This window comes from Rattus norvegicus, chromosome 19 (genome assembly GCF_036323735.1).
Source record: "Rattus norvegicus strain BN/NHsdMcwi chromosome 19, GRCr8, whole genome shotgun sequence".
Taxonomy (NCBI): Eukaryota; Metazoa; Chordata; class Mammalia; order Rodentia; family Muridae; genus Rattus; species Rattus norvegicus.
This window is the reverse complement of record NC_086037.1, coordinates 47,133,994-47,148,819: the sequence shown is the minus strand read 5'-3', so window position 1 is coordinate 47,148,819 and position 14,826 is coordinate 47,133,994. Positions and strand designations below refer to the sequence as shown.

At 45.6% G+C, this 14,826-nt stretch overlaps 1 protein-coding gene across 3 annotated transcripts in view; it reads right to left on the bottom strand.

The window, feature by feature from the left end:
• The window catches only part of Ednra (endothelin receptor type A), a 70,602-nt gene extending 59,142 nt beyond the window's left edge, over nucleotides 1–11,460 (bottom strand). For 2 of the 3 annotated variants that reach the window (XR_005496613.2, XM_039097468.2), the window contains exons 1-2: nucleotides 10,661–11,460; nucleotides 6,567–7,042 (exon numbers count right to left, since the gene is read on the bottom strand). Coding sequence is in view for 2 of the 3 variants with exons in the window: in XM_039097468.2 (XP_038953396.1) it covers nucleotides 6,567–6,986 (420 nt within the window). In the remaining variant the exon portion in view is untranslated. The remainder of the gene's footprint in view (nucleotides 1–6,566; nucleotides 7,043–10,660) is intronic. The other variant, NM_012550.2, reaches the window with a different exon arrangement.
• Between the last annotated feature and the right edge of the window lie 3,366 nt (nucleotides 11,461–14,826).

Sequence of the window (14,826 nt, the reverse complement as noted above, 5' to 3'; positions counted from 1 at the left end):
GGAGAGCAGCTGGCTTTGGGTCAGAACCTCTTGTTCTCATCCTCCTCATACCCTCTGCTGGAGATGCCCTGGGCTTCTTATCACAATCCCTCTCGCTATTTCAAACAGAAACTGTGTTTGCTCACGGCTGGCTGATGCTTTCTGTAAGGGGGTGGTTCACTGAGTACCACAGAATCAGTACTCGCCAGAGTTACTGTATTCTGTCCCTGAGATTCTCACACATCTACCTCTGCTCTGGGCTAAATGGGGGATCTTCATCTATCGTACTATCTGAAGAGTACACCCAGTTTCAGCCTGTTGCTACTGGAGGACCCGTCCCACCAAGCTCATCTCTGACTCTTCTCAACCGTAACTCTCATCGATTTCACCCAGGTTCTCTCACACATATGTTTTCTCTCATTTGTGCTTCTGCTTAAAAGGCAAGGCGCAGTGGCTTCTGGGAACATCTGCGTGAACATCTGGGTAAATTATTATCCAGAAACTGCACACTGCCAAGCTTTAGCCCACCCACAAACCTCACTTTTGAGGTTTTTACTTTATTTCAAATAATAACTTATATCCTGACAGGCTATACTACCTGATGTAAATATAATCTCAGATGTAATTAAAGAATAAAAATCATTACATTCCGTGTTTCTAAGATGCAAATGCTTTGTGAACACTCTGAGTGTACTTGGCCAAATTTTATTTCCTGAATTTGGAATATTAGACCATTATTTTTCTGACAAACTGAATCCATGTCCAGGGTCCCCAGTGTGGCTGTGTGCCCGTTCAGGCAGAAGAGCAGCCGAGCTCTCTACCGAGATTTATTAGTCTGCTCTTCAATTATGATATTATCTGATTTTTGAGCAACTAAAAATTAGAGTTGTCCTTTGATGAAGTATGACATAGATGTCCCTCAGCGCTGCCACTTGCAAGGCCCACATGTGTCTGGAAACCCAGAGGGTGCCTGGCGCTCGTCTGCTCTCTGTGTTCCATCTGCTCGTGTTTGTTAGATTTTGTGATTTTTCTCTTGTCACTCATGGGTGAGTGTGTGCAAGCAAGGTCTGGAGCCATTCATTTCTCTCAACGTCTTTAATTTATTTCTTCCTGATGCCACATGTCCACCCCAGACTGAACCCGGCTTTTCATTTAAGATCTTTAAATGTCTTGACAGAAACTATTTGGGGTCAGGTTCACTGATATATATGTATATGTATATATATGTATGTGTGTGCACATATGCGTGCATGTGAAACATATATATTATGATGTATGATATATATGATCTCTCTCTCTCTCTTTCTCTCTGTACATGCATGTTAATAAGCAGGGAATGTATGGTCAGTCAGAGTCCGGGGGGCCTTGACAGCTGAACACGGGGTTCAGTAGCACAAATGTGAATTCACTGTCTTACTGAAGAAGTGATGTAGAGCAAAGCCAAGGCGATATTGTGGGAGGAACTCTGGAAAGAGTGAGAACGGTTAGGAAGCTTTAAGCTCCAGCGTGCAGCGGCCTCTTTCATGTCCACAGACCATGCGAAGCCACCAGGGCCACACATGGCCAGCATGGAGGGAAGCAGCTCGGCTATGTGGCGCTTGGTGGGACACTCCTGTACAATCCCGAAGGGAGACCGAGAGGCACCATGGCAACAGACAGCAACCACGTAGCCTCTCTTTCTTCCTTACATTGCTCCAGCTGACTCAGCTGAGGCTGACTTAACTCACAGGACGTCATTACACAGCCTCCAGACTACCCACTTGTGTGTATCTGGACTCTGCCCAAAACACCTTAGGGCCGGGTACATAACCGACTCGGTTGACAGTAACTGAGGGAGGATGGACTTAAGATACTGTGTTCAGACAGTACTTGTAGATAGAGAGCCTAGTTCACGGATGAATTCCTCACAGAAAACCTATGATCTCCTTTCGACTAAGACTCGACTGAAGGGGACCAACCTATTTACAACCCATTTATTCTCAGTACCAAGTAAGACCAAACAGTAGTCAAGTGCTACTAAGGGCAGTGTTTGCAGGTATATTTTGACAGAAACAAAGTATTTTTTAAAGATGTATTTGTGAATTTTTACATATATGTGTCTGTGCGCCGGAGTGAATTTAGGCACACCATGTGTATGCAGGAACCAGCAGAGGTCAGAAGCAGGGGCTGGACCCCTGGATGGAACTGCAGGCTGTGAACTGCTACGTCAGTGCTGCAGACCAAACGCAGGTCCTCTTAAGTGCTATAACCACTGAGCCATCTTTCCAGCCCAAGAACTAGACAGCCTTCATTCAAGCGATAGCCTTCAACTAAGGATTGGTGCCTCAAAGCAGGCTGTGATCTTAGCTATATCAGATTTCTGCAGAAGAAACTTTCTGGTGCACCACAAGCGGGATGTTGGATTGAAAGTCATAAGAACAAAACATAACATATTTATCAAAGAAGATTTACACAAGGTTCTTTCTTCCTGGAAGGCAGTTACTGTGGCCTCCCACTCTTGTGTGTGGGTTCTGTGAGGCAGCTGGGCCTTGACTGGATGGTAGGGCAGGTGCAGGAGACTTTGAGGGACATGGGTTTGCAGCACGTGTTTCCTGGAGGAAGACACGTTGATTACCCCATATGTGCATGGTCCCTACCTTAAATAGATATAGTGAAACTGATGTTCTAAGAGTATTTGGCTCACTTTTAAGTGATGGAAAGCATTTAAAGAATCCTACAACTTAAATAAATCTATTAAATAAATAGATTTTAATTAAATAAATGAAACGTGGTCGTTGGGTCAAAAATATATCTGATGTAACTGCTAAACAGAATAGTGTATGTGTGTGCATATATGTGTTTGAGTGTGACTGTGTGTGTGTGAGTGTGTGTGTGAGTGTGTGTGTGTGTGTGTGTGTGTGTGATATGCATATATGAGTGTACGTAGGTGAGCTTGCCCATAACAGGTACGAGGGAAGATCAAAGGTTGTTATGTCGTCTTCCTCAGTTGAATATCTAATTCTTTTTCTTTTACTGAACTTCACAGGTTTTTGGGGGGTTGACTGACTGACCACTGAGTGCCCAGGATCCACCCATCTCTACCTCACAGAGATTATAGACATATACTGCCATGCCTGGCTTCTTGCTCATGTGCTGGGATGTGAACACAGGTCCGGGCACTTTGTCTACAGAGCCATATCCCCAGCCCTGAAAAACTCATCTATTTAAAGAGACTGGCAGGTCTGTCAGGGATTCTTCTCTCAATATCATTCTTCGATAGTGAGTGATGAAGAGTTCAGGGATCCAACCTCAGTGATATCCGTACGCTGCTTTCTTGGCTACGTAAACACGATTGAGTGAGACAGACAGTGTTGACCTAGTGAACTAGATGTGGCTACAGGCATCCAGCTCTGATATGGGAGAAAACTGAATGCCTTGGGATCTTGAGGCAGCATGGGGAAGGGCAGCAGGGGCCTGGCCTCACAATGTCTGGCAGGATTTCTCCTGACTAGCCTGGTAGAGGAGCAGCCAGAGGTCATGTATTCTGACCTAAGGCAGAATGTGCCTGTGTGGCAGGCAAACAGGGAGATGACTCTTCTTTGCTGTGGCGTCGGAGCTCAGAAAGATGCTGCTTCCTCTCCTCTAAAGAGGACTGAGACAATTACTTAATACTTAAATAGTTTAAAAGGTTTGATTTCTAAAACTCATATTGGTCCAGTGGCTCACATGACATTTAAAACCAGGAAGTGAACTACTATAGTGATATGATATAAAAGTACCATGATTGAATGTCCACGTTACTTTGGATTATAACAAGTTAAATCACTCATGAGAGTCTCCAAAGTGAAGTACTACGGACTTGGGTCACCATGTATGGAAGTCTGTCCGACATCCTATGTGTTCAATCTGTTTGAAAGCACCCTAAATTATATTTGGATTTCCTCAATACTCAGAAGGCTCTCAGCTAACGTGACTCAACCATGGAGTAGAAATAAAACTTACAGTGATGATCAGCAGGAGTGACTCAAAGATAACCAGCCCCCTCATCTCTCCCACACCATCCCCCTCACTCCCATCCCTACTCCCACCCCACCCCATTCCACCTCACTCCCACCCCACCCCATTCCACTTCACTCCCACCCCATCTCCATCCCCCTCACTCCCATCCCTACCCCCAGCCCCCTTGTTCCCACCCCCACCCCATCTCCCCTCACTCCCACCCCCACCCCATCCCACCTCACTCCCACCCCACCCCATTCCACTTCACTCCCACCCCATCCCCCTCACTCCCATCCCTATCCCCTGCCCCCTTGTTCCCACCCCCACCCCATCCCCCCTCACTCCCACCCCATCCACCTCACTCCCCCATCCCATCCCCTTGTTCCCAGCCCACCTCACCCCCTCACTCCCACTCCCACCCCATCCCCCTCGACCCTCACCCCTCTCTCTCCCCAGCAGCTGTACCTATTGGTTTGACAAGAAACTGCGTGGCACAGCCTGAATGTACAGAGGATGCTTCAGTTGAACAGAGGCAGGGAGTTTGTTCAGAGATGGTCAGTGATTCTCTTGAACAAAGATGAGTCAGTTAACCAGTGCCTAAGCGAGGATAATCAAGAATTAATAATAATAACCAATTGAAACTAAAGAGTCATATTTTGACCAAAAGCCATAAAAACCACTTATGATAACTCATAAATGGAAAATTAAGGACTTTTTAAGAGAAAAAAGTGAAATTTAAAGAGTATGCTAAACATTTTAAATTAATTAAGCATTTCCAATTCTGCTTCATAGTTTGGTTCCAAAATTCTGTTTTTATGTTCTAACTGAAATCCTGTGCATTCATACTTATTCTAAGGAAAGACATACTGTGTTGTCTCTTGATAACTCATTGTCTACTTTCTCTAGCTTTCCAAAGGGTGTATGGTATGATTTCAAAAGATTTTTTAACATTCAAAAAATTATCAGCCATGTGTGGTGGTGCATGCCTTTAATCCCATCACTCAGGAGGCAGAGGCAAGATGATTTCTGTGAGTTCAAAGCCAGCCCTGTCTACATAGGGAGCTCCAGGAGAACCAGAACTACATAGAGAGACAAAAAACAAAACAACAAAACTCATTACTCTCATCTTAGTGCTAGAACGTTGGTGCCTATGACAGCTTCATGTGATTTCACTATGATTTAAGTATATCTGCTAGAAACGGGGGAGGCTACTCCAGGCTACTCTGGGTCTCATAATTTAATTGGCAAAAAGTTGTTTAAAATAGTATTTCAGAATGGTGTTAGTGACAACAGAGGTTCTCAACCTTCCTAACACTGCGACCCTTTAATTCTTACGTTGTGCTGACTCTAACCATAACATTATTTTGTTGCTACTTCATATATATACATATATATATGTATGTATGTATACATATATATGGCTTTGCTACTCCAATGAATTGTAACAGAAGCATCTGATATGCAGGATATGATGTGAGACCCCAAGACCCGTAGATTGAGAACTACTGACCTAGAAAATTTGTTCCTGTGGCAAAGGAGGAGGAAAAGAAAGAGGGAGAGGAAGAGAAAGAAAAGGATGGGGAGGAGGAAGGGGAGGAGCCTGACTTCAGGCTAGAGGAGGTAGGGGGAAGAAAAGGAAGGGGAGAAAGAAGAGAAAAAGGAGGGAGAGGGAACGGGGGAGGAGAAAGGGGGGAGAGGAGAAAAGAGGAGGAGGAGGAGGAAGAGCAGGAGGGAGGAGGAGGAAGAGGGGAGTGGGGAGGAGAGAAACCTGAAAAACGCAATTTCAGGTTTAGGATGAAGACATTTCTTAAAATGTGGCACACACACGTGCCAATTTTGTTTGACTTTTACTGTACTTAAATTTTTTTGTACAGGGATTTTCCCCTTCACAACGACTACAGCAAATATGGAATATTTTGTTCCCATTGGATTTGGTTTATTTTGTTTAAAAGAGTCTCTAAGGCAATCTCAGCATTTCAACACTTGTCTTTTCCCATGAAAACACCAACTTTTCTTCATTGTCTTTAGGGCCCTATGGCTTAGCTCAGGGCTGGGCCCACATTACAGCTTGAAGAGGGAAGGGGTTATCAGACCTATTTTGAATGGTTTTGGTTAGTGTTTCAATCCTGGCCTGCTGTAGATGGATTTTGTTATCTCCAAGTCACCCACACTGAGGGAAGCCAGCAAGTCCTTGTGCTTCAATCATTCACCCAGAGACTCAGACTGAAACAGCAGCTTTCAGTTCTGCTGTGGAGATCTACTTTGAACAGCACCTCATGGGAAGGTAACTGAAATTGTGTGCGTATTACCTTACATTCTTTGAGAGCTTTGTACATCTCATCCTAAGCATCTCAACAATTTTCAGTCATGCGTTGCCCCAAGCCTCCCACAGAGCCTGCAAGCTGAGCGCTGGCCTGGGAACCTACTTTTCAGGCCATCCCGAAATACTGGGATCATCCTTGAAATACTGTTCCATTAACAGCCAAATTGGAAAATAGTCTAATACACAACAGTAAAACTCTTAAACCGTCTGAGCTGAAAGACAGCAGAAGTAAACCTCCCAGTCAGAGCACAGTGGAGCGCCAGACAAGCCCTCAGGAGTTTCCTACCTTAAACACATTGATGGGGAGATCAATGACCACGTAGATAAGGTCTCCAAGGGCCAGGCTGGCTATGAGCGCATTGGGGCCGTTCCTCATACACTTGTTTTGGTAAATGATTCTTAGGAGAGTGGCGTTCCCCACCATTCCCACGATGAAAATGGTACAGGATATCACAGTGTTGATATATTTGAAAGCCGTCGTGATTTTTGTCTGCTGTGGGCAATAGCCATGCATTGAGCCATTGCTAGGCAGGGCCAAATTAGGGGGTCGAAGGGTGGTGCCCAGAAAGTCGAACTCTGTCCCTGGAAAAGGGGTGAAGTCCTCCACGTGGCTGCTTAGATTAGCACTGTATCTCTCAGCATTGTCAGCGATTGCGCCTCCCACCAGGGCCAGCCAAAAGGACGCCAGAAAGCAAAGGACACCCATCTTAATGTGGATCTGAAGAAACGTCCTGTTATGTTGGTCTCACACCTTTCCTTCCCCTGGAAGAAAAAAAGTAGGAAAATTATTATTATTTTTTGCTACAAAATCTAGCTGTCCCAAAAGATTGTAGTTAATGAATGTTTACTGATTTAATGAAAATATAGGCCAATCAGATCAAAATAGAAAAGGCCAAAAATCTATTGTAGCAAGAAATCTCCCAACCCTGGCTGTTTCCACAGCTGTATCTGTATAGACCATAATTGAATAAAGATATTTCAGCTTTCTTTAAAAATAGCAACCTTTTTTCCCTCTTTATTCAGGCTAATGAGAGCCCAAATCTTTCAGGCACGAGACAGAAAACTTTGTGGTAAAAGAAGAAACATTGCTTCAGACTGAGGCACAAAAATACAAGAATCTAATTCTAAAAATTCAGCATCCCCCAGTGGATGCTGGGTTCCACATGGCAGGAACGGGACAGCCATGCTGTCTAAAGCATTAAAGGGTTCATTTAAAGCCATATGTCCGCTTAGTACCATAACTACATCTAACATTCCAAGTTCTAACTAGATGTGAAATAACCGAAAGCCTGCAGGAGTGGCACTTGCTTTGCTAGGCGTACTCACACTTGCTCCATCCCCAGAACCACAGAGAAAAGAAAAGATCACTGATCACTGTTGAAGAGAAGAGATTTAGTTTGAAACCCTTGATGACTAATCTGCACAATCCACATATTTTAAAGCCCCGACTTCTATCCATCAGAAACCACCATGATACTTGTCAATGGTGTCCTGTGCATGACAGGTTTTCCCAGGCTGTCACACTTTTTGGTTTGCCAAAGGCTATCTGACTTCTTAGTATCTTGCAAGCATCCTATCTAGCTAGGATAGGACAGGCACTGGGCCAAAATACACCATGTCCTACTGCTGACTAGTGTAATGATACCAACAAGCCATCCACAGGTCCTTCAGGAGGACGGGAAGCTGAGAGGAAGGCCCAGTAGCTCATGAAGGTCAAAGGTGGAGACGAATCCACAACTCTGAGGCAGCTTGATCTGACTCCAGACCTGAGCTTTAACCACTAAACTGTCCTGCCTCTCTCATTTCTGTGCTTTATTTGCACCAACAACACGCTGAAGATGTCTCCAGAATTTAGAGGAGGCAGGAGACTGGGAGGGGCGTTCAGGTACTATCAAAGACTACTTGGCATTCACAGGTTTTATCACTTTTGAAGGGCCAGTGGTCCCTGGTGCACAGCAAATCTAGATTTCTCCTCTTATACTTAGGTAACTTCATTCATGGACAGTGGTCTGTGTGTCTATGGCATATATATATATATATATATATATATATATATATATATATATATATATATATATATACCTAATCCTACATTTTAAGACTCATGTTTTTGAGTCTGTTCAAGGCTGACCACATTTAGGAATTGTGAGAGTTGTCACGGGACATTTTTAAGTTTAGGCTTAGTCAATAGGTGGACCAAATAAGACATGGCAACATGCTATAGGAAGTATCAGGGAACACTAGCTGGAGGTCCCTCATGCTTTTGCCTTCCCGAAACAGCCATAGCCTTTTACACATTGCCTCTCACAGGCACCAACTGGTTCTTGACTTCAGCATCACCATTTATACAGACAGAATCAACGTCTACAGCACTAGAGAAGGAGTCTTGAATAAGTGAAGTGACTGTGGTTACACAGCCCAAAGGTGGCTGGACCATCACCCTATCTTCTAGATGGGTCGTAAGCATTCGCTTGCTGCCGTGATTTCAAAGTGATGGGCCTACCATTCACCCTTAATTGTTAGTAGTTATGGATTTCCTCTCCCATCTCTTACAGTCTAGAGCAGCTGGCTGAATCATTAGTAGGCCTGCAAAATAACATCATTTCCTTTCCCTGATGGAGACCAGAATGCCAAGCACAAAGCTCATTACAATCTGCCTCTTCGGATAGTGACAGGAGGCACAATTCTTTTAATTTCCTGATTGCTTTGTGATTAACGGTTCCCAGTTCCCCAGTGGGAATAGAATATTTAGTAATAGTTTTCTTTAAAATGAGAGACAGAGGCCTTTTCCATAAACAAAATAGCTTTATGACCTCTATTAGAATCATCCAAGAGGGGACTTCATGAACCACTTGGCTGTCACAGCCACTGTACGACTCGTGTAGAGCTCAGTGGTCCTCACATGAGTTTGCTGTTTTCCTGGATCAGCTGATTGCTACAGGCACTGAGAAAGTTTCAACCATGGCTTCTTACCATGGTGTGAGCCAGCTACCTTTAAAACCTCCTTCCCTTCCTTCCTTCCTCCCCTCTTTCTTTCCTTCCTTCCTTCCTTCCTTCCTTCCTTCCTTCCTTCCTTCCTTCCTTCCTTTCCCCCAACAAAGACACTACCAAGAACTCATTTCTCTTGACACCTCTGTCAGCTCACCACATCTAAGGGACATCTGTCAAAAACATGTGGATGCCATATTGCCACAGAGTGAAAAAACACAAAACCAAATAAAAGAAACCTCTTTCGAGTACATGCTTTCCCAGGGACGGATCTGTAGCTCATTTCAGTGTATTCTAGTTAAGTTTCGACAGGCATTGTCTGCTGTAGTCAGCCAGAGCTCTGGAGAAGCAACTCGCATGCGGACCAGAAGGACATGTCTACGGATTCAGCCTTTTTCCTTTTGTGGGCCTAGAGTTTGGTGGTACACAAAGCTGACCCCTCAGTGCTTTATTTGATGTATCAGATTCTCAGGACAAATGTTCACTTGCCATTAGGAATTTGGAAATTCCAACAGCACCCAAACTGCACAGTTTAAGTCAGGTAATTTATGTGATGTGGTTGCTGAAGTGTTTCAGTTAGCCCAGCTTTAAAAAACAGATGAGTTGGTGGTTGTGAGGAAACCAGAAACAACTACAAGTGTGTGTGTGTGTGTGTGTGTGTGTGTGTGTGTGTGTGTGTGTTGTGTATTAAACTAAGAACTTTTTCTCGAGTTCTCTGTGCTTTTGCTCTCTGGATAAGACAAATTATCCCACTCTCCTTGGGGGCACCCTCTGACTTTAATATACCTTCGCCTGGGGTCTGCAGAGGTGAGGCCATTAGGGTGGTGTAATCAGAGGTGGCTTATCTACAAACAGTCCCAGTGTTCTGCACATGAAAGGCAACAAGTGCCCTTTAAAGGACAGGGCAGCCCAGAGCAAACCGCCCAGACCTCCAACAACAGGCAGATTTCCAACCCCAGCTGCCATCGTGGTGTGAGGAGGGGTACACAGAAGTCGGTTCTTCACAGTAGCCTACGCACACCCAGGGTGCGGAATTAGAAAAGACCAACTTCACCAGGAGGCTTTGGAGCAAGCGCCCTGGGTGTGGATGCTCTTGAAAGCTCTTGCCTGCCTGTGGAGAAAAAGACATCCCCTGGGCGAACTTCTAGGCTCCCCTTTCCTAAAAATCCGAGTCAAAGCTCAATCGTCGTGTCTGGTGTCCACCCCCCTCCCCCAGCGCTCTTCTCCCAGGAAAGCGCCTCACACTGGGCGCCCGGGCAGGTAGGTGCCAGGCCCCGCTGCTGTGTTTCGCCGGCGCTGCGCGACACCCCTGTTCCTCCCAGTCGGTTCCCCGGGTGGCAACCCTGCCCCTAGTCTCAGCCCTGGTTCTCAGAAGGAAAGGCTTGCACCGACCTTAGAGCTCCTCGGACGCAGACAGCGCCAGGTCCGCGCCGGAGCCAGACGGAGCCTGAGCTGGAGTTCGAGGGTGGCGCGCGACCAGGGCTGCAGCCCAGTCTCGGCTGGAGGAAACTTCCCAGGACGGCCCGGCTTCTCTAGAGGAGATCTCGCTCAGCCTGCAAGCTCCTGCGATGGTCCGTTGGATCAGAGAGAGGCTCCCCACCTCTTTAGACACAGCTGCCAGACCAGAGGGGATGGGTGTGGGCGCGAGGCTCCCAAGGAAAAGCAAACTCTGGAGGAACACGCCTCCCGCGATCCTCCTTAGGCTCCAGACTCCCAGACCTTCTCTACTCTGGGACCGAACTGCAGGAGCGCTATCCCGCCTGCCCTCCAGGGAGCAGCCACCAAGCTGCGATGCTGCTGCCCCCGCCAGGCCCTGAAGGGCAGGGATCTTTAACTATTTCCTTCCTGAGATGAAGCTGGGGGTTAGTCTAGGATGGGTAGGTTTGAAAAGTATAGAATAACAGACCAGACACAAGGTTGTGTAGAGTTTTAGGAAGAAATTCAAGACACTTGAGCAGTGAGTACGGGAGAGTTTGATGAGCAGGGGAAGCCAGGGAACAAGGGCTATGTCTCCTTTGTCCCCTATCAACTTTGCTTAGCTTGTTAGTACTCTTCACTTTAGAGGAAATTAAAGAATCCAGGTGGACAGGTCTTTAGCTCAAGTGTGCCCTGCAGGATAACAAAGCCTTAACCCAAGGCACACAGGGGAGCTGGGGGGTCTGTGGAAAGTTCTAGGTTGTGCTCCAAGAAATAATCATGTCCGAAAGTTGAAATGACAATGGGGATACCTTTCAGAAGAGAGTGTCTTTATCACGGACTGTGTTAAGTTTGTATGATAAGATGGGGGAGTGGGAGGAGAGATAAGGGCCCAACACCAGGGCTCCTGGGGAAGGAGGCTTGACTGTATGGATGCCCAAGAGGCTCATTGTTTCCCCACAGTATCTACAGTGGAATTGAACCTGTTTGTTCTTGGGACATCTCGGAGAAGAGGGAGATAGGACTTATCTTCCCTAGGGATGGGTTTTAGCAATAGCTCCCGCACAGTGTGGTGGCCAGATTCCAAGAACAAAAATCCCAAAAGAGAGGAAATAGAAAATGCCACCTACTTAAGGCTTGGTCCAGATAGTGAGACAGAGGAGCTTCTGCTCAATTCTGTTAGCCACTGATCCCTGATTAAAGGGGGAGGGCACAGAGACGCCACTGTCAGGGGCCTTTTTGTAAAACTGTCACAGCAATCAGCAGAACACCCCAGTGGAAAGGATTTTAATATTCTCCTAGTACTGTTGGGGCAGGCATTACCCTGTCCACTAATCTGGTGCTTATTCAGAGTTTCTCCAGGAAGGACCCACAATAATCGTCTCAGTCTGCTCCGAAGGGGTTAGCTTTTGTGGCGACAGCTTGGCCACATTATTTTCCAGGAAGGAAAGTTACTGCCTCCTTCCAGAAGACTGATCATAACTTGGTTTGTGAAATGTACGGGGTCTCAGGCCCTGCTCCCTGGTGACATACAGTGCACCGTCTGTATAACTGAGCATGTCTGTCAGCCTCATCTTCTTTACACCCCTAGGTTCCCCCACCTCTTGCTGATCCCACTGTCATGTGGACTAAGCACTAAACGTTTCTCTTTCATACTCCTTAGGACGTTCACTATTTAAACATAAATGAAGCTAGAAAATAAGCTAAGATAACAAGAGGCAAGCTCCTGTCTACTGTGGGCAACAGCAGTGGGAGGCCAGCGATGCTCCCCAAATAATTACGCCCAAAATTACCAAGGGGCCACTCCTGCATAGGTCTATAAAATGGGCAGACAAGGTTGGTGTTATAGCCAGAGAGAGGCTGTGCTCTTTCTAAGGTTGGGCCCAAGAGACAGATCAGCAGGAAGGTGCATGCTTGGTTAACATCAAGTTACTTCAGGCGAGTGTTTGTATTAAATATATATAGAGAGAAAGGATTCCAGCAAACTGGCCTATTTGGGAAATGTGTTTATTTATGTGAGTGTGTGGGGGTGAAAGGCGACCTTGGGAAGTTGGGTGGAAGGCTCAAGTGCAAATGACTTCACCCACTGAGCTATCTTATGAGCCCATGATATTTAACTGATTCCCCAAAAGGTCAGATAACAGCTTAGTTTCTGCTTAATGACATGGACTTCAGCTTGAGTGAGTCCATTTCAAATGTGTTTCTGTGTTGTTCTGTGGCTGTTGTTTGCTTGTTTGTTTTAATTGAATGCCATGATCACATTTACAAAAGGGACCTAGAATAGTCAAAACCATAGAGAAGGTAAACTAGTGACTCTCAGACTTGGAGAAGGGGACTTCCTGTTCTATGCATTTAAGAGGCTTAGTTCGGGTGATACCAAGGCTCTGGGATTCGGTGGTGGGAGCTACTCAGCAATGGTGACATACTTAGTGTCCATGAACTGTGCACTTGAGAAGGTTAAAGCGATAATTTATACTATGCCTGGTTTGCCAGGAGGTAACAAATCTCATTTACATATAAAAGCCAGAATTGCTGTGTGTTCTGTTTATGTATAAAGTGAGTTGACTAAGAAAGACCTTCATATCCAAATAAACGTGCTTTTGGAAGCCCCCAAACAGACCTGCAGCTAGAAAGCTTAGCCCTACCTCTCATAGCCCTGACCCCATAGACTCTCCTTGTGGCTGTAAGTGTAGCTTCTTTTCTCTGTTTTACATTGAGGGCCATGGCCCCAGTGAACTTTAATTAATCTTTTTGGTTAAATTAACGTCTGCCAGCTTCCTCCTCCCTGTAGCATGACAATATTCTTGCTTCCTCCTCCGTGCTCCCTGTTTAGTACTTCCTAAGGGTAGCCAATTAGTATATATTGCCAAATTTTCTGAGTTTAACTTTTAAAAGTTCTTTGTTTTCCCTGGAAGGTACATTCGGGCTTGATAGTTTTCTAGACTTCAGGGAAACTTTCCTTCCTTCTGCCTTCATCTGCTTGTTCAGTGAGCGTTTCTGCCATGGCACTTACGGTGACTCTGCCGGGCAGGGAATCATATTGATTTAATAAACAACCGTAGATTAAGACATACCCAAGACAGCACTTACGAGCCAACTGTTCATGTTTCCTAAGGCACATATTCACGTAAGTTTACTTCACAGTTCAGGTCTGCAAATCCATCTCACACTTGCTAAACTTCCAGGATCCTCAAACTCAGTCCACAGTAAAACACCAGAGTCTCAGCGTTTTCTGAGAATAAAAGTATGCACTGATCTTTTCTTTTTTCCTTTTTCTTTTTTTCAGCAGGAACGAGAGCAGGAAGGATTCAGAGAACCACAAAGAGAAAGGAAGGGAAGAAGGGAAATGTGTAGGCGAGAGGCTGACAACTGTTAGCCCGGTGTTCATCTGAGCCATGTGTGGAGCAGGACGGCAGCACCGTTGGCTTGAGGTTAGTTGTTTAGAATTATCCAGTAAGTGCTTTATTTTCAAAAGCAAATATGATTGATGCTCAAACAACTTGGGAATTGGACACAGATTCCCGTTCAGTTATCTTTTTCATTGCTGTGACCAAATTCGAGAAGCAACTTCATGAAGGAAAGGTGCTCTTCGCTGACTGCCCTGTGGGAAAAGCATGGTGGCAGGGGGCTGACTGTTTTATGCATTTAAGAGGCTTAGTTTGGGTGATACCAAGGCTCTGGGATTCGGTGGTGGGAGCTACACAGCAATGGTGACATACTTAGTGTTCATGAACTGTGCACTTGAGGAGGTTAAAGCGATAATTTATACTATGCCTGGTTTGCCAGGAGGAAACAACCTGACTAGAAAAGTCAACCTGACTAGATCACCATGGAAACCTACCTCTGGGCGTGTCTAGAGGGTGTCCTAAATGTGGCGGTATCATTCTCTGTGCAGTACTGTCTATATATAGGTGAGTGAGAGCCAGGACTGAATCAAAAGAAAGTGAGCAGAGTTCATCTTCCCCTGCTGCCCCGCAGTGCACACTGCCTCAAGTTCTTGACCCCATACTTTCCCACAGGAAGCCCTTGTATGCCCAAGAGCAGATGAACTCTCAGTTGGGGATGAACTGTTTCTTCCTCTTTGAACTTTGGAATCTGGGCCCTTATTGAAGTTTGCAGCATTAGCAAGGGACATTGCGATG